At 43.6% G+C, this 19044-nt stretch overlaps 3 protein-coding genes across 6 annotated transcripts; 1 reads left to right on the top strand and 2 right to left on the bottom strand.

The window, feature by feature from the left end:
- The first annotated feature begins 765 nt into the window (after positions 1-765).
- Positions 766-2470, top strand: LOC129592716 (uncharacterized). The gene is made up of 7 exons (XM_055488818.1): positions 766-932; positions 1066-1241; positions 1376-1506; positions 1582-1643; positions 1775-1799; positions 1931-2185; positions 2267-2470. The coding sequence occupies exons 3-7, from the start codon at positions 1443-1445 to the stop codon at positions 2377-2379; spliced, it is 519 nt and encodes a 172-aa protein (XP_055344793.1). The 5' UTR covers positions 766-932; positions 1066-1241; positions 1376-1442; the 3' UTR covers positions 2380-2470.
- A 416-nt stretch (positions 2471-2886) lies between these two features.
- Positions 2887-8514, bottom strand: LOC129592655 (ITG-like peptide). Of its 2 annotated transcripts, none has more exons than XM_055488742.1 (4): positions 8185-8514; positions 4916-5072; positions 4163-4324; positions 2887-3367 (listed from the first exon to the last, which is right to left on the bottom strand). In XM_055488742.1, the coding sequence occupies exons 1-4, from the start codon at positions 8398-8400 to the stop codon at positions 3171-3173; spliced, it is 732 nt and encodes a 243-aa protein (XP_055344717.1). In that variant the 5' UTR covers positions 8401-8514; the 3' UTR covers positions 2887-3170. The 2 variants fall into 2 exon arrangements, with proteins under 2 accessions (XP_055344717.1, XP_055344718.1); XM_055488743.1 differs by having other exon boundaries at positions 4916-5021.
- A 419-nt stretch (positions 8515-8933) lies between these two features.
- LOC129592596 (protein quiver-like) lies at positions 8934-18829 on the bottom strand. 3 transcript variants are annotated; one of them, XM_055488669.1, is made up of 5 exons: positions 18307-18829; positions 15674-15816; positions 14524-14583; positions 12548-12691; positions 8934-9418 (listed from the first exon to the last, which is right to left on the bottom strand). In XM_055488669.1, the coding sequence occupies exons 1-5, from the start codon at positions 18411-18413 to the stop codon at positions 9177-9179; spliced, it is 696 nt and encodes a 231-aa protein (XP_055344644.1). In that variant the 5' UTR covers positions 18414-18829; the 3' UTR covers positions 8934-9176. The 3 variants fall into 3 exon arrangements, with proteins under 3 accessions (XP_055344644.1, XP_055344645.1, XP_055344646.1); XM_055488670.1 differs by having other exon boundaries at positions 12557-12691; XM_055488671.1 differs by having other exon boundaries at positions 18219-18349.
- Between the last annotated feature and the right edge of the window lie 215 nt (positions 18830-19044).

The raw sequence follows: 19044 nt of genomic DNA, 5'->3' as shown, positions 1-19044 counted from the left end.
CGTCGATGACTTTCACTGCGGCTGACCGGCCTGCAGACGCGCCTGTCGGCAGGTGCACTTGCCGGAATTGATGAGGCCCTGCGAGGCGTCGCCGTTAGGCAGCGGGATCTTGCCCAGACTGAAGCAGTGCACCGTCACGTCCAGGTTGCGGTTGCCCTCCCACAGGCCGCCTTCAACAACCAGCTGCATCCCATCAGGAAAATCACTGAACAGGCCATAATGCAGAATAACTGAGTAATATGTAGCAGTACCTAGCGAGCAGGCAGTCCGACAGGGATACGAGGAAGCGGCGAAACTCGTGCAAAGTCAGCAGACGCTCGAAGCCGGTAATATCAATGCGCAGTTGCGATATATGCTTATTCCTCACTATAATTTTGGAACACTCATCAAATTTATTTGTACAAACGTGCGTTGTCATTGTCTTAAAGTTGTTGTCCGAAATATTGGACAAATAAACGTGCTCTATACTGAATACCTAGGCCATATCGAAGCAAAATTACGCAAATGGCGCAAATTACGCACTCTAAAAGTTGCGGAAAAGCCAGTAAAAGCGCTGATAAGGTTGAACCACGTAGTACAAGCCTTTAAAATTTTGATGTCCACACGTATAACTCTTGAAGAAGAGTTAAAGTCATGCTGACGCAATTCATAGAGCAAACCATCTTTGCGTACAAAACGAATAAAATTGCGTATTTACAGCATAGTCTCGTTTTCCTGAACCCTGCCGCTGCACTGCGTTCTTTTGCACAATAAAATGCCGGGAGTATCACTTTTGCATTACTTGTTCGCTGTCGTTAGTGTTTTCCTGCTGAACGCCGCATCATCTCATGGCGCAGTGACGGTTAACAGCGCACGTAATGGGATATGGAGCACCCCGGTTGGACGCTGGCCAAATCCGTCGCAAATACCTTATCGCCTTAGCCCAGGCTTCAGTAAGCATGGTGTTATGTTTTTGTGTAAAGGATGCAAAGTGTAAAGTAAAATGGTTTAAAAATAAGCACGACAAATGCGCCGCTTTTTTACGTATTGTATTACAGTACTTCATAATACCGTCTTTTTTTGTAGCCACACTTGAGATTGCAAGTATACAGACTGCCACGGTACAGATTAGCTCGGATATGATTAGCTGCATCAAATTTGTCCCTTACACCGATCCCGTCCATCGAGGTCTAGACTTCATATATATTACAAAAAACGAGACTTCCTCGTCCGTTGTCGGTCCTTTATGCAGGTTACAGCAGGTATGTCCAGAAACTGAATTTAAACATGGCTTCCAAGTTCCAGCTTAATTCTTGAACAACCTAAAAGCACTATACCGCCAGAAAAGCAGTTGCTGTCAACAAAACAATAAAAATATTGAACGGTATTTTGTTAGTGCACCGCCTTCGACGTGTTTCTCGTTTCCTGGACGCGTATCCGGACAGTTGGGCAGAGGTCAGGCCATGTACCTGGTGGGTGGTGTTGATGGATGCCTTGGTTCCGTGCGCGAAATTAAGAAGTATTTAGGTAACGACAGCTTTTGCTATGAGATCTACTGTCCGTAAAATAGAAATAGAAATGTTATCCTGTTGCTATTTGTAGTTCGTGCATTAGGATTGGAGGAGGAAATGAACCGTCCGGATAGAAATGTAGCTATTCAAGTGGTAAGAAAAAACGGATTTGGATGTGTTAGAAAACATGGAGAATTCTCATTAACCTCGGTTTTTGGTAGATATGATGCGCTTATTTTTGGAGAGTTTATGATTATTATTTAATAAAAAAATATTTTTTGTAGGTAGGAGACAGCCAACTAAAACCCAGTAAGTTGAGCTATTCCCAGATCGATGTAGACTTTTTACTATCTGCATGCATTTGTCTGTAACAGCAACAACAATTCATCTCCTAATTACTTATATCATCATACAATAACCGTTGTTGTGCTAACCGGCAGATCTGCAAAATTTGGGCTTGACACAATTGCTACAAGATGCAACCCTCTTGACCACTACCTTCGATTACAAGAGCACAACTATGCCAGCTGTCACTAAATACGTTTCGACCGGGAACCTATATACCGCTGTAGGCGGCGTGCCACTTCCAAGCAACGGAAATACGGCTCCCGGTAATCTGGCCCGTCTCAGTCAAGGAGACTGCTTTGGTTTGCGTGCAATGTACCCCGTCTGTGCCGCTGTTCCCTGTGTTGATCGTAAGAACTTCCTTTACTGCGCTATTTGTTGCATAAAAGCACTGATAAATATGAATTTAATGACATTGTACAAATTTATAGCCTATGTAGCCATAACATCAGCTGCAGGAGTGGTGGCGTCGGGGGTGGTGGTGAACACCGCATGGACTGGAAGTACTCTCAAAACGCCTGATGGAACAATAATCCAGTTTTAGAAATTTCGAAAAGAAATGGTACTCAAACCGGATGGAAGTGAGCGCAGGAATTGTAGTTTTGTGCCTTCTGGCTGCAGGACAATGCAATTATAGTGCGTGTAGTTTTATTATTTAAGATTGTGGATAATAGACCCACACCTTTTAAAAGCCGCTGTATCAAACATTCTTATAACTAGTTTACGAGCTAAACATCAGCTGCGGTTTCACGCCAGAAAATAATTATGTCGAATTCTTATCCTGAAAATAGCGCGATGGAGGAGTTCTTGTAATAAAAATGTTTTCGCAGCATTAATTATAAAGCGTATATCTGCAACAACCATAACGTCACGACTCACAACTAACTACTATTGTACACTTTATTAATTACACTTGTTCCCGAAAGCGTAAAGTGATATACTGTTTACGAATCACACACGCAAAATGTCCTCACTTAGTACTACATGTTATGTTACTGTTGCATCAGCCGATCAGCGTACTAAAAAGTTAGATGCAAAAGGATACATGGTCGTGGAGAATTTTCGCCATTTTGAGACAGTTCAGTTGGTGTAACAACATACATTCAACTTCTTCCATAACCAGGCTTATATGCCGACGGAAAACAACAAATCCAAGGCAATAATTAGTAATTACCCATTCATTCCATCCTTATAGACAACAATATGATGCGACATTGATCGCGCGTGTGAGGCATGAACATGAGAAACTCTAATACTTCTTGATAAGTTGTGGGGAAACCGGCGGCTCACACCGCCGCATCATAACTTCAGAAACGCCGTGTTAATCAAAGTAGTCTAATATTGCCACCATCGGTTCTTGTTGTTGGGAATGAAGTCATCCATGCCGTAGTCCTTCTTGCTGAATCCCAGACAGTTATGGGAGTCCTTGTAGTACAGGCAGGACAGACGGGGCGCCTGACGGTGACGGCGATGCTGTTGACAGCACAGTCCCCGGCTCTGGTCGCATTCCAAGCTGTGGCGGCAATCGTCATCTATAATGCATTTACATTTAGACATTTGTCTAGCTGTTCATTCTCTCAGTGTATAGCAGCTCACAGTGTCGTCTGGTGACCTTTCTTAATGATTTAAAAGACGCTTCTGCTGCAGCAATTTTGCGCTGCCAACCATAAGAGAAGCTCGAAATCCTAATCAAAGGTCATTTATATTGTCATAAGCAAAACTAAGGCGATGAAATCATAACGACCGTAATAAATACATAATTATGCATCAAAGCATCGCTCGACACTCAGCATCTCTTTAAATCCAAGTGCAAACATTTTTGAACCAGATGGTTCGGAGGGTGCTTTTTGATGACCTTTCTTAATACTGTAATACTGTTCTTAGGCGTTAAACTTTTCTTAACTGAACAGTGCCGATGAGATAAAAAACAAAAATGGAAATTATTGAAAGATCATTTGCACTGCTAGTTTAAAGCGCGCTGTACTTTGAACGATGAAAAAATGCTGATCACAATAAGTACGTAATTATGCATCGAAGCAACATTCAACATTTTTTTCATTGGTTAAATGTCACAACTTTTTGCCAAATGATTTCGGCTTAAATGTCAAGCAAAAAAACGCCATGAAAGGACATTTGCATCCAAGCTGCTCCGCAATCGATTATTCTCATTTGGAGTTTACACAAATCAAAGAGTCCTCCGCAGCAAATTACACTTGGCCAAATATAGCCACAGCCGGAGCGCGCTCGCGCGGGCTGTGTGCGCGCGCATGTAATTGGCCGAGCAAATAGCGTCGTGATTAGCGGGGAAATTGAGTTTGTTGACTTACTGTACTGTTTCCTGGCCACATCGCGATTCTTGGGCTGGCACGTTTTGTATCCCCGGGATCCAGCGGTGAGGGCGCATTCCATCCCGTTACCACAGGCCGCATCCTCCTTGCAGATCACTCCCTCGTTGGGATTGGGCACACAGGTCCCCAGTGTGGCCACCGCTGCAGAGAAGCGCAATTACAGTTACCAACACATTGTGTATATTTATACGTCTGTACACTCATCGATCCTGTTGGCTGACGCACGCCAGTTGTTATCCTGTTTGCATACGATGCCGGGAGTAATTTAAATGTACAACTTAAAACGGGTATTTAACGGAATGCCGTGTGTTTACAGTCCTGGTCATGCAAAATTCAGACACAATACGCTGACTAACAAAATTTGAACAATGGTCTTCCATTGGTCACGCTCAACCTTGGTGCTCTACTTTCTGTTGATGCCAGTAACTGTCGCATCGTCCGATCGATTTTTTGTACAACAAATTTTTGCTACCGGCGTTTGGCAATAGAAGATTACGCACCAGTACTGGAAAGATCATTTGCAAATAAAAAGGGTTACAGAAAGGTTTTCAGAGAGATAGTTTTCGATAGCAACAACGGTTTCAAACCGGTTTAAAATACTAGGATGTGACGAAGACGAACAGTATACCATAATGACCCTGTATTCTAAATCCTAATTACAATAAATTTGGATCGTGTTACCAAGACTTTTGAAGAACCGTTTACATTTTCCCGGCTAAACTGTTGACTGACCTTTCTTATTATCCAGTTCGGGGAATTTGCACAGCATATTCTCGCAACACCCGGCATCATCCCGGCACACCGTTCCGACGCAACCGTTAAACTCCGGCGAGGGATCCTGTAACGCGGAAGATGAGGAGCGAGGGGTTATCTCATGGTTAAGGATATTCTACAGGAGAAAGCGCCTGTGACGTGGTGACCATGCAGGAAAAGGAAAGAGATTAAGCAAAAGCGCAACACACCGACACACGTGACACAGCGCACACTCCAGGCGAGAAAACAGGAAATTAAGGGATGACGGTCACACACGCACACACCGCTATTCCCCATCACGGTAAATCAACACCTCGACCCATAACTGTCAATATCATGCTTGACCTTTTGCGGGTGAACAGCCACTCAGGCGACCGTCACGCGACCCAATAAATCAGCCCACACATGCAGCACACAGAAAGCATACAGCGAACATATTTCACAAAAATTTTATGGATGCAATGACCTTACGTAGTTTGGCGTGCTGACGGTTTTAATGTGCGCCAGAAAAGTGTTTTTTCTAAGAAGCTGGTGTTACTGCGTAACTGCCCTTTATGGCATTGTTATTGCAAATTCATCAAGAGGATTCTGTAGCTGCAAACGTCGGACCATCGTAAGACTGCCATTACAGTCGCTGTTTTTAACGATCCATTCAGTCGGCATTTCCGCCGATCGTAAACAAGTATCCACTAGAAAAGTTATTTCGGCATTTTCTGTAATACTCTCCCTGAATACTCTATAGCCACAGACGACACTGATATGCGCAGCAGGAAAAACAAGATTCCCTACTGCCACGACCACCGCTGTGCGTGCTAACGATCCCCAATCGATAGATCGAGCGCTGCTTGTACAGAATTGCTAACAGGGTGGGTAAGGGGAAAATCGATACGAAGTTGCGTAAAACGATCAGCTGGTCCCATATTTTTGTGCAATAGAGCAACCGACCACTTGTAGCGGTCAGTGTATCGAGTGCGTCGTATACGCGTTCGATCCATTGAGTGGCCGGGCCACTTGTCGTCGAAACGGGAATCTTTAAACCAATTTCTTGACGACGTATATATGTTTTCAAGTATATATGTGTGCCTTGTGAAATATTGATAAACCGGGCATATTTGCATTCGGCCGTTCAATTATATTTGCTAAAGGTCATGGTTAAGAATGCCTGTGGATCGATACACGCGGCCTCTGGTGGTTCATTCGATAGTTGGACAACCTTTCGCGGGCGATGTGCGTCATCACATCAGTTTGGATGAGTTGTGATGGAAATTCTGCGAGATACCAGTTTGGGCCCAACAGATACACACAAACATGTAATGTAATTAGGCTGCTATTAACCCTTTGGGTATGGCAAATTGATCGAGCATCATGTGCAGAATCATGATTACAAAAAAAATATCCATATTTTCAGCGAGGCTTTTTTTATTAAACAGACCTAGTAATAATTTTATACCGACAGTAAAGCTGTATTGCATAAGCCGGCAATTACACAAATGAGTCCATTACAATGAAAGCATTACGAAGTCCGGCGTGTAATCAACCTTGACATTGGGGGAGAGTGTGATGAAAATTGTTTTGTGCGGTGCAGTCGAGCGCATAAACATACAATTGCTCTTCATGCCCATTTGGCCGGAGATGCAACGTTAGTAATTTTCTTAAACGAGCGGCACGCGCAACGATCGGCCAGGTCGCACCCCAATGCGGGAGGCAGTCAAGTGGAAACCAGTGCACTTCCTGACTCTTCCGCTATCCAGTGTCTTTCTAAAGCGCTTTTTCCTTATTGTTGCAATCTTCCCTAATTTTTTAGCATTTATTTTTACTAGAAAGCGGCTGCTGTCATTTCCTGTTATGTTCCTAAATTTTTTAACGTTTATTTCCAGAAACCCGCTGCTGTAATTTCCTGTTATGTTTGCCGGCTGGTTACACTGCGCTCGTCAACGGAAGCGGTATGACCCGCACTTTTTCCACCGGGCGTTACGCCCGGCTAACTTTCGGGGTCGTGGGGATAACCGTATTTTTTACAAAGAAAAAACCGATCTCCCCAGTTGGCTAATTTGACCGTCCTATAATTATCGTTACAGAAAATGGTACAACGCATTTTCTCTGCAATCAGTAAATCAATGATAGCTTCATGTTGAGCTGGCCTATAGTCTAACAGAACATAAAAACAAGTGCACTATTTCTGATCATCGTTTTTCCTCTACAGTAACAACAAAATGGAGAGATCCGTGCTGAGCGGATATGATCGATTTGCCGTGGCTGGACCGCTAGCGCCACATCCGCAATTAATTACCAAAACCCGAACCGGCACTGGACGGCTACTATATATCGCTTCCTGGCCTGCATCGGCAATCAACTCCCTGGTGTGTCATCTTATGAATTCGCCAAGACTGCCAATGGTCTAAATGTAACTCTTTCCTTATCCGGCATTATCTGACTGCGGATTGGCAATAAAAATCCCCCACCGGTCCCGGGAGACTGCGGACCGCGCTAACTCCATCAAACCGCTACTTTATTAAGCGTGTCCCTGTGACGTCAGGCAATTTTTATCTAACCAGTTTTTGGATGTCCTAACGCCGCGTGTTGCATGTAGTCGTATAATGATATGCTTAATACGGAAAGAGACCATCGGAAGAAATGATGACTGCAGGTCGTGGTGGCCCGGGCTTCCGGTGTAATTACCAGAGAATCGAATATCAACGATGTGTGTCAACAGCCACAGGGTGTAATGTGTGATTGTGCGCCTTATTGGAAATGACATGATTCTGGAAGGGAACGCGTGTAAAGTGTTGTACAGGAAGGTTTGGCTTTGATCAAGCGAGTGAGAAAAATGACCCGGAAAAATATGAATCGCCTTTTGTCAAAAAGGAGGCAATAAAGACATTGTACAATTACACCAACGCTTTGGCGTACTATGTAGTAAATCCGAAAAACAGCACTAAGTGTGTATTTTTGCTATCTTTTGCTGGGCATAAAGCAGCTGAAAAGTAAGTTAGCAAAGCAACAAAACAGAAATAAAATTAGCTGGTTTGCCATATTTTTCGGGACACTACAAACTCAAATCACAAAACAGCCGAAAAATGAATTAGTGAAGCAACTGAAAAATATGTAAATTTAGCTTAAAAGAATGAGTGCTGCGGCATGCGTAAGACAGTTTCACCACAAGGTCACAGACTCAATACTCCCGGCGCATAGTTTAGTGACGTTGGACGAATAAATAAATACACTGAAACACAGAAATGAATTATTACCTGTAGTAGATCCATAGCGCTCCGGCGTTGCTGATACCACATGCCGGTACGGGGAATTGGTGCACCGGCTGCAGCCGCGGCGGGTTCATCATCATAGTCGTTGCTGACCGGTCGGAAGGCCTCGCGGTTGCGGTACATGGCGCCCATCCATGCCGTCACCGGCTGACTCCACAACACACCCAAAAGTACCCCCAACAAAAAAGCCCAACGATACATTGTCAACACTCAGAGAAAACAAAATTGCCAACGGTCGGCACTCAAAAGTTGACAACAGAAAAAAATATATGGCGATGAGAGGTGCAATCTGCGAGGGAAAGCGCGGGCTGTGCCGGCTGGCAGTGGCTTTATAGCCCGTTGCAGTACGGCGCAGGCGGCATTCAAGTGGGATGTTTATCGGTGGGGCGGGATCAATGACGCCGCACCACAAATCACCGTCAAGTGTGTATGTATGACGCACACATATGTATACCCTCGATCCGGGCAGGATGCGGTTGTAAAACCGAGTACCTCGCGTCAACACGATGAGCGGCGGTTTTTGCCCGTAGAGGCTAATGCATTAATTCCCATTTACTCAACTTTGATTTCCTGGTGTAAGTGGCCTCTTGTCAATGGCGACGGGATAACATATTTCATTACAACGACTAAAAGCCGATCACGCTACATCTTGATGTCGTCACCTTTTGTACACAATAACCTTGATTTTTTTGCTTAAGACACTGCGGGTAGCGCGTCATCCAGGCACGGTTACATAAGGCTTTTGCATTTATTTGCATTGACAGTCACCGCAATTATTGGTTTTTACTCATCAAGTGCCGGCAGCAAGATACAGTTCGCGGCTGGTGAGTACAGCTATTGAATAACCGAGGTAAAATGAAAAGGATTTTCTTGAGCGGCACAAGGTTCCATTATGACGTCAGACAGTGAGTTATAAGGACATATACACTCTCTACTTTACAATCATCTTCCTGCACAGAAGCAGCAGGATGAATAATTCATAAAGGTGCCCGGTGGAACAGTATGACAGGCAACAACGTAGGGAAAAGCAAGGCACAGAGAGAATAGATCAGTGGAGATTCGTGGCGCAATGTGGAGGGGGATGCCGTGTTGCAGCGGTCCGTACTGCATATGCACAACTGGCCACGGCCGTTCGATTCATCCATACACACGTCACTGTGTACCAGGGAGTGGCTGATATCCAGTTTGGCCGTGCAGGTGCGCCAAATACTTTCTTGTTCTGCAAAAACCAATAAAGCAACTGATTAGCTATATTGTTACCGGCTTACCCATAGCTGCGCGCTAAAAAGCCTTTACCGGTGTTACAAAGGGTGGGACAATGGTCTTCATAATCGCTTTCGTGCATGTATTGTGTAATTTATTCTATTTGATTTTGTTAATTACGAGTATTTACGGACGCATGTTGGTTAAATATTAGCTGTGACCTGGCACATATCTACCTGCAGTGCTCTATCTAGATATCCCGTGAACGATTTTCATACAAACCCAGTGAATATGCCAGGTAAGCCCAGTTGTTGCTATATGCGCCTATACTGTAGTTTTGCTACGAGTATAGAACGGGATTACCCGGTCTCCGGTTACGGCGTTCTCAGCTGCTCCCGCTCTTCCAGCCAAAATTTACAAAATATATCCTTAGCCGGTGTGGTGCAATTCCTACACATTTACAAAACCATCCACATCCGGAGAAACGTTTTCACAGGTTTAATTAAGGCATGAATGGAACGAAAAGGGCGTAAGAGAGGGACATTACCTACATTTACGACTATACACTACAAAAATCAAAACGGCATCTGCTTGTAAAATTTAGGATCTACAGTAAACGTTGACTTGCACTCATAAACAAAGCACAGTCGATTTCCCGCTCGCTCTGACTTGCATACTTCTATCAGTTGTGGCAAAGCATATCGACGTATTACTGGATCTTCGGGTCTTTGTTTGCTGAGTTGGTCTAGTGCCTGGGTACATACTGGAAGTACAAGTACTATAATGTATTTAATACACAAGTAAAACAGCCGCTTTTCTGCTGTCTTTCCTTTTAAGCAGTCTCTGCACACACACGTAATCGAACATAGCGAACGAGAGCCCGATAACGTAACCGGCTACCACATGTGGAAATGGTAGCCAGTTCCAATTGTGCCGGCGTTCAACTGCGGCAGATGCCGTCACAGAGACCGGTCACTACGCCTTAGTCATAACGACATAGTACTGAGGTAATCCGGCTCTCGAACACCCTAGGTACGCAATTTCGTTTTCGTGCTTTAGAGGCGTTGATCTCCCAGTGTTACACATTACAGCCTTTTGCCGGTCAGAAAAGATTGTTCGAAATTTTCTTTCACCACAGGCTACTTGTAATGTTCGAGATTCAGAGTTGTCCGCAATGAAAATGCTCGCAATATCGCTAAGAGATCTCTCAAACCCTTTCTTATTATCTGCTAGAAGATGGTTTCCGTCGCTCTTAGTCTCACCAGCAGCATTTCTGTTCTCGTTGTATAAAAGAACGCTAAAAGATTTCAAAAATTCCCCAGAAAACAATTTGAACGTCTCCGATGACTGCCTAGCCTACTCATTAAGGACTTCCGGATTTTTCTTGCTACATGCGGGTCCCATGTGCCATGTGGATAGGTGCGAGGCCATTAATAAACAAACCCCAAAGAATGTTATTTCCGTGAGCATTGATGTTGACTAGGTTTAATTTGACGCGTTCTAAAACATAGGGTGTGCGGCGTGCGCCCTTCGTATGCAAAAAAAATCCTGTAAAAATGAACGAGTTCGTGAACATTAAATTTGTGAGGCATGTTTTCCAAATTGTACCCACACGGCCACACTCCACAGTATCCCACGATATCCTGGGTCCCTGACAGTATTTTCAAATGTAGGCTACAATTGTCTGTCCTGTTATTTTTTGTTGGCTTCTTGTTTCAATGCCGTATCCCACCGTATTTTCGCAGAATGATATATGTATCCGACATGTATCCTATTACTCGTTACTGCAGATTTCCTGTTTCGTTGCCGCATCACCCCTTCTTTTTCATTTTCTCCAGGTATCCCACATGTAATTCTCTTAGAAACTTGAGAAACCTGAAAATACTCAACAAACGTAACGGGATACAATACCGATAACGTGGCTTGGCAGGGCTGTAGTAATCCCATGTTTTGCCGGTTCTTTTTTTAGTTTCCGAATTTTCTTGCTTCGCCACATTTTAATACGTTTCATTCTGTAGCAGATGTTTCGAAATTGGTAAGTATGAAGTATTGCAAGTCCGCGCTCTGAAGTTTTCGACTTCTCTATCACGGACTGAGCCTCTTGTCAAACTTAAAAGAAAATTTCTACACCTGTTGAACCAAGTGTTCGCACGTATCTCATAGATCTTAAGACAAGTACTGCATTAATGCCCTGCTTTGGGCTCTCAGAAGGAATCCACAGGCGGTTTCTCCATGACTCTACCTGATCCTGCTGTATTCCCGAAAATGGGGCATATACGTTATCTGACGGTTACTGTGGTGTAAATTTGCTGGTGCCAGTGAGGAAGACACGGACGTTGTGACCGCCACGCTAACATGACTGTACTGTGGCGCTACCGCTGGGCCTATCCATCGACCGTCGTATTCACTGCTGACCATTCAAACATGCTTGTCATCGCGCCGCTGACCTTGTGACCCTTGTCAAACTGAGCGCCCAAATTGTGAACACTGTCGAGAAAATTTAAGATCGGTTAGGCTATCGCAGATCGCCTGTAATATGCATTTTCCTTTCAGTACGAGTAGTGCCTTTTTTAAAACAGATGCGAATTTATCGTATTTTCATAAAAAAGCATGCATCATGAACTTAATACGCGTAGAACCATAGACTTTCACCTATGTATTGAATAGCAATTTATTTCCGAATCGGAAGTTCTTGTCGGTTATTATGCTGTGGATTTTTTCGACTTGGGATTACCAAACATCCTTGGAAGCAATGTAGAAATAAAACATCGCTGGCTGGAACGATTAAATATTATATTACCACTAAATTATTAAATTATATATTACTACTAAATTTTCGGCTATTCTACCATCTCAAGACTTGTGACGCCTCGATTACAGTTATCATCTTATGAGAATGTCACCTGTTTTTGAAGATTCATGAAAGTTATGCATAGAAATATACTCTAATGAAGGATTTAAAGTTGATGATTAAACTTTTACTTTCCTAAGGAAACGAAAAGCTATATGTAGCTTCAAAACTCAGCGAACCGTTAAATGCGTAGGTGCAAAATAGCAACTGTTTTGACGAGAGTGGCGTCTCTGTTTACACGCACAGTTCAGTGCCGGTAGGGAAACACGAGACGTCGTCGAGGCAGCAGCTTACCGTACTTGCCTGTGGACCGGTGCTGGATGATCTTTATACAGCATCCCTTACACGGTTCCAGGGGGAACAGGCCGAGTGACGAGTTGAAGGGGTCACGGCAGTCCCGGTCGGCCGTGCTCTTGCATTCATAGCAGCCAATGGTTTCTGTGGAAAGAATAACAGTCAACAACCCACATCAGCCGGGTACGCGGAAGGCAACCTGATTCCTTCAAAGGGCACCCGACACAAGCAACAACACTGACAGGAGAATCAATCGGATACACACGCCCCCACCTTCCACCGTGCTCCATTTACTCTGGGAAGCATCAACGTCACTCATGGCCATGATGATGAGCACAAAGAGCTTGGATGTGATGCAGGAGACAAGAGACAAGTCAAGCATTATTGAATACGACGGCCTGGAGAAAATAAACAATACAAGACAAAGGTATTTAGTCTTTTGCAGATTCTTCTGCTGAAAAATAAAATATTCTAAAAGCGCATTGTAGCCTTCTCGTGTTTCTTTTTCGGGTCGAGCGACAACTGGCATCCCAGGGAACCCACGTGACAGAGGAGAACAAAACAGATCTGCGTTACATGTTTGTACATTATACACAGCATCCTAAAAAGCTCTTTATTAGTTTTGTTGGGCGATAATTTAAAAGCAGTAAATTTTGAATTTCAAGTTTGCATTTTCTGAAACGCTTTGCAAAAACTTTTATGACGAATGCAAGTTACTACGATAGTTGGAGAACAGTGCTAGAAACGTTGCTGCCCGTTACTGCCTCCAGGGTACTCCGCTAGCATATATTCTTGGACTATTTATGTCAACAAAATAATTCTAAATGTCACCAAGTCACAAACTGATTCGACGAAAAGCGTAGCGCACACGTTTTCTGACGTAGCGCACACTCTTTCGAGCAACGTATATTTACGCTTAAGAGTATAATAGGAAGTTTGGACTGTGAATGCTACGTAGCATTCACAGTCCAAACTTCCTATTACGAAAAACTGATGCGATTGCAAGAACATCGAAAAATGTTTATGCTTAAACCATAGGCAGTTAAGGTATGGTAAACGTACTGTAAGTTTATTTTGTTGTAAAATTAATAAGGTACCTTTCAGCACTGGCACGTGACCTACAACATGATGTTGCTTGTGGCAAGCACGAAATGTTTTCCTCCTGAGCCGTGACAACTAGACAAACTCTCAAAACAGCGTGGTTTATCGTGCGTGGTATTGCTGACTAACAGCCTCATGATCACTGACAAGGTCACGAGAGTTCTTACAGATGTCCTTTACATTATTATTACAAAGCAGAAAAACCGTAAATTGTCTCCCTATCGCGTCATAATGTTCTACATAAAAAGTCGATACTGCAAAAAACCTTTGCTTTTAGTATTTGACATACTGTATGGGAAAACCTACAAGTGTCCTTTCGCATCAAACAGAAGCGCTTGTAACCGTAATGCCTGGGTAGCGGTACTAGTGTTGTAAACTTTCGCGCACCATCTGCGTTCGAACAGCGCTCTTGACCCGCTAACCAGCCAATGGGAGGCCCTCTACACGGATAAGGAGGAGTGTAATTGATAAGAGGACTTGTTCTGATTCCTCAGCACACTCCACCAACACCCACTTGACAGTACCCCGGGAAGAAGCCAGCTGACGCAGCACCATGAGAAGGGAACCCCGCATGCGTCACCCAGAAACCGCGTCGTGCTGGGTACATATATACTTCGACGTTTATCGCGCTCCGGACACTTCCAGAATGTGGACTCACGTACGTACCGGACACCAGAGACATTGCATTAATCTCGTGTACAAGCTTGTATAAAAACAATAATTACCATGTAATCAATTTTTAAAAAGATTTCGTCAGAGATTACCGTGTCTCTGGTATCGGTACGCGAAGCTGTATTATGAAAATGCCCGAAATACGGAAAACGTCGACGTATGCACAAATTCGATATCCGAACCGAAAACCAGCGGTCACTTACCTCGACAATGTGACTGGCTACTGGTGCGCGGCACAGATCCCAGCAAGATCATGCTGAACCCTGTAAAAAACACGCACAGGTAAGAAAACCGGCAAACGTGGAACCGTGATATCGCGCTACTGTAAATAACCAATCAGTACACTGCGATAAAAATAACTGTCGAAAAATCCTCGAGGTCATCCTGGACATTATAATTACGATCGGGGGATCATTAGCTGATGGAGAAAAAATCTGCGTGAATAACGAGCCCGCTCAGCACTGTGGCGGGACAATTAACCAGTGCTGGTTAATCAATTAATCATATCTGTCGGCGCTTGAGAGTGACAACGCATAACGATGTAGCCCGTTGAAAAATGCCGGCAGACGGAGCCATGTCGGCTGCAGAAAATGTAATAATAACTCTGGCTCGGGAGGAATTGTTGGCACAGGGGTTGATTCATCAATTATACGGTCGAAAAATAAAGTGGGAAATCAGCTGGCGACAATTTGTGCCGACGGTACTGGACAAATTTGCAGCGATTAATACTGTACATTAAAAATTCCAGTTTACTTTCAGAAGAATAAGAAAACGTTTTTTAACCCAGTGGAAAGTATTTGCACGTCCATATTTCACTGACTTATGCAATTATTAATTTTAATTTTTCACGGTGTTAGTAAAGCATCAATATAGAAAAACAAATTAGAAACTTAAAAAGAAATTGAGTGAATTCAATGTTTTGAATTAAAAAGGAAATTAAGCATGATCGTGTCGGCAATCAATATACTGTATGTAATTATACCGACAAATATAATGGATCTCTAATAACTTTTCCAATTGAAAACAATCGCAAAAGGGATCTATTCAGCTGAATTTTACTGTGCCCTAAAATTAAACTGAAAAGGCCCCTTTGTACGTTGTGTTCTTGATCGCGGCATAAATCTTGCATGCTATTTAATAATATTATTCGTGATCTCGCAGCTACAGTCAACGCAATTGAGCAGCGGCACTTAAAAATTCCAGCTTGACACGAAAATAACTTTTGCCGGATTTCAGAGCGCTTTACAAAGTTTCATAATAACGATTTCCATTAACCACGGTAGTCACTTTTCCGATAACAATTTATATTTACTTGTTATTCAGCCTGTCTGAGCAGAGTACAGCGACACTTACCGGCAAAACACAGGACATTCAATGCCGAATTCCCGGATAGATTAAGCGTATTGGCAGAGAACAATAAATGACAGACATCCATGCACGGTATCATCACTTCCGCTGCCATCAGATGACAATAAATCCTTTCACTCCACTTCCTCCTGGAAGAGCATCCATATTAGCACAACAGTGGCGAAAAAGCATATGCAAGCTCTGATCAGAAAAAATCCACGACCAGGCTCTTCCTCTCTCTTTCTGCGCCGCAGTAACAGTACAAGCACACACCACGAGTCCACGATCACCACTCAATCGCAAAATGAAAATAAAGCCAACGTACACACACTACACACACACTGTACACATGTCAAAAAAATTCCACCGACGTTGTCAAGTATTTATGAATATTAAATAGTCGGGCCGCAGAGAGACCATGCCCGCCGCGGGATCCCCCGATCGCCGTGTGACGTCATCAACTGTCTGCTCAGCGCGAGTTAATTTTACATCTCTTTGCCCCGCTTTATAAGCACACACACACGGGCGATCGCGATTTGCCGGGGACGATTGTATGCTGAGCGCTATATGAATAAATGATGACAGTATCATGCGTGCTGTTATATAGCGCTCTATCTATATGTGCTTTAAACGCATGGAGAGAAGGGGGATATCTAACTAGGCTAAATCCCGCTTGAAATGTATCCAACCGACATCTGATCCATTCCTGCCAGGAAGTACATGCTTAACGGCGCAGCCGGCACGCGGGCTCCGGTTACCGGTGTTCGAGCTGGCTTAATCCACAGCAGCCGCTTGCAAAGCACTGTTGACACCGCAGTACAAACTTCTCAAAATATCCACCCGGAGAAAATCGTTAAGGTCGCCTATTAGCTGCATTATAAATAATTGAAAGGGTTGGTACCCCGTTTTTATTTGCTATTTTTTCTTGGGTAAACGGGCGAGTGCATCTTTTTGATACATCGTATACTTAAAATTGTGGCGCGTGCCAAAATCCACCGGGATGCGAAAATGTCACGCTGAATAAAAATACCACGAATTATACACGAATCCCCGCAGCATGATACGCACTTAGTGCAAAGAGCCCATCCGCATTTAGCCTGAGCAGAAAAATACTTGCCGGAATAATATCGCACCTGTCACTGAATATTAAGCGTTTTCGTGTGATTCCTCGCAACAGCATATGCAATTATTTGATTTGTGTGCGGCATTCAACGTGGCGCGTTTGAAGGTCATCCGTCCCTTTGTATGCTTCATCTGTCGCATTTGTGAAGCAAATGCTGAATTTGTTATTTAAATTGCCGGCAGATCGCATTATGTTGTGTACAGCTGAACAGGGAACATCTTCCTGCAAATAAATTACACGCTTCAAAGGGAGCGTGTGCAACGTTGCAGGCGGTGCCGGTTCCCAACATTGGGACTACATGTTGTAATCCCCTGCATTTGCATTAAGTGTGTGTTAGATGGTGGTATCAAAATGTGGAGATGGCGCGCGGTTTAAACCGTAATGCGATCTGCCAGCGGCATTGTTAGGGGGGCGTGCCGGATGATTGATTCCCTACCCTGTCGACAAAGACAGTGAAAAAACCATAATGGCCAATATGTTAGCAGTCTCCGCCGGCATTTAATCACGCACACAAATCATGTATGTGCCACAATGCCTGATCGCTGCATGCATAACGACCATTAGTATTGAGGATTATGTCTTCCCGGTCAGCGTGATTCACTGGCGCATGAAGTGTGACGTACCGGGAAAGCGGAATAATTATTTCTCGAATGGTTCGGGGAATGCGGATTTCTATTAAGCAGTAGCTAACAAGATAAGCAAAAGAGGATCCGCGGGGGCCCCGAAAAATTTAAACACTACAAAATTCAAATTCAAAACAGATTTAAATTCAATAATTTAAATTCACAAATAGATTTTTATTCGACAAACTTGGAGTCTTTTTGAGTGCCTCGGAAACTAACGGATATTTTTTGAAACCTTCAATCGAAACTTTGAATTTCGTTGCTCATTCGTAAGGAAAAAATTTATAGTAACATAATATGCATTCTTAAGAAAAAGTCTTTTACGCCGGTTACAAAATGCTTTCGACTATCGTTTATTCTAAATTAATGAAGACAGTGTTTGCGTAAGATTCGTGGAAAATTATTGATTACCTTCTTATTTAGCAACTGTTTTGTTCACATAATTTCACAATCTTAATAGCAAGAAAGTGGTTAGATGCAGTGCCGTAAAATGCAAAGGCGAAACATTTGTCTTACTAATAAATATTTATGTAGAATATAAACAGTACACAAATAATAATAGTAGTCCATGTCCATTTAATATTACACCGGCAAAATCAATACAAATGCAAAATGATAAAACATACTACCATTTTCATGAGCTGCAAGTCATCGATACATTTATCGATCAATTTTTGATGAAGCGAGCAATTTTTAATGATTGATATTACCGTCAACACCACACATCATGCATGCAAGCGTATGAAGCGGAGCAACGACAGAAAACCCAGCCCGCAGCACGACACTCTTAAAAAGCTTAACTTACCATGTACAAATGAGCCAACTGGCAAGCGGTAATCAAACCGATCCCGAACGGCCAACACAGCCCACTGCTTAATCCGCTCTCCACTCACCTGCAGCTCGATCCACCATAAATCCGCTCATCCGCAAACACGATCGCTGTTTTTACCGAGAGGATGATAATATACCGAGTTATATATGGCCAACGGGGACGCCGCATGCAATTTCCCCTCCTAATCACTATTTCACTGCGCCGTGCAAAAACACTGCACCGGGATCCGCTCTCCCCAGACTATACTACATCGTGTCGGAAATGCTCATCCACACTAGCTTGTGTCGCGCTGCTGCTGTCGCGTCGCCGTCAAAGGAATTAATCCCCGTCAGATGGGAACAGGCCGTGGGTAATTGAAAGAGAATTGAGTTAGCTAAACACTTAATAGTTGCCTATGCTGAGATTTACACACTTGTTGGATCACACACACACAACAAGAGACCGTATATATAGGGTCTATATAGGCACGCGCAGCTCCCAGTTGTGCTGTACTATTTTAGTTATAATTTTCTCCTCGTAGATTACTCAGTGGGCCAAGAGGAAACTCGATTGCCTCGTCCAGCATCGTGCGATCCACGGCAGCCGTACTTCTTCCTGCTAGAACGCAGCGCAGCGCTGTATAAATGCGCGCACCACCGGATGTGGACGTTGCGCAGCATAGCCCGTACACAAAAGGGGAAATCAATAATTTTTGCATACATTGCTGATGTTCAGCGCGGGAATATGTAAACAGAAAAAGTGGTCCTTAATGCAGCCATAGAATTCCTATTGATCTGCTCTTGGAGACATGTTAGTCTAG

The sequence above is a fragment of the Paramacrobiotus metropolitanus genome, unplaced genomic scaffold (genome assembly GCF_019649055.1).
Source record: "Paramacrobiotus metropolitanus isolate TYO unplaced genomic scaffold, Prichtersi_v1.0 Parri_scaffold0000054, whole genome shotgun sequence".
Lineage (NCBI taxonomy): Eukaryota > Metazoa > Tardigrada > Eutardigrada > Parachela > Macrobiotidae > Paramacrobiotus > Paramacrobiotus metropolitanus.
The sequence above is the reverse complement of the archived record's forward strand: the minus strand, read 5'-3'. Positions and strand labels throughout refer to the sequence as shown.

Excerpts from the sequence above, each read along its gene's own strand:
- LOC129592596 (XM_055488669.1), bottom strand. The coding sequence starts at position 18,413 with ATGCGGCGTCCCCGTTGGCCATATATAACTCGGTATATTATCATCCTC. Across the intron at positions 15,817-18,306 it reads TATGGTGGATCGAGCTGCAG|GAGGAAGTGGAGTGAAAGGA; the intron begins GTGAGTGGAGAG and ends ATGCTCTTCCAG. Across the intron at positions 12,692-14,523 it reads TAGCCAGTCACATTGTCGAG|AAACCATTGGCTGCTATGAA; the intron begins GTAAGTGACCGC and ends TTCTTTCCACAG.
- LOC129592716 (XM_055488818.1), top strand. The coding sequence starts at position 1,443 with ATGTACCTGGTGGGTGGTGTTGATGGATGCCTTGGTTCCGTGCGCGAA. Across the intron at positions 1,644-1,774 it reads GAAATGTAGCTATTCAAGTG|GTAGGAGACAGCCAACTAAA; the intron begins GTAAGAAAAAAC and ends TATTTTTTGTAG. Across the intron at positions 2,186-2,266 it reads CGCTGTTCCCTGTGTTGATC|CCTATGTAGCCATAACATCA; the intron begins GTAAGAACTTCC and ends ACAAATTTATAG.
- LOC129592655 (XM_055488742.1), bottom strand. The coding sequence starts at position 8,400 with ATGTATCGTTGGGCTTTTTTGTTGGGGGTACTTTTGGGTGTGTTGTGG. Across the intron at positions 4,325-4,915 it reads CGAACTGGATAATAAGAAAG|CGGTGGCCACACTGGGGACC; the intron begins GTCAGTCAACAG and ends GCTTCTCTGCAG. Across the intron at positions 3,368-4,162 it reads TGTGGCCAGGAAACAGTACA|ATGACGATTGCCGCCACAGC; the intron begins GTAAGTCAACAA and ends AATGCATTATAG.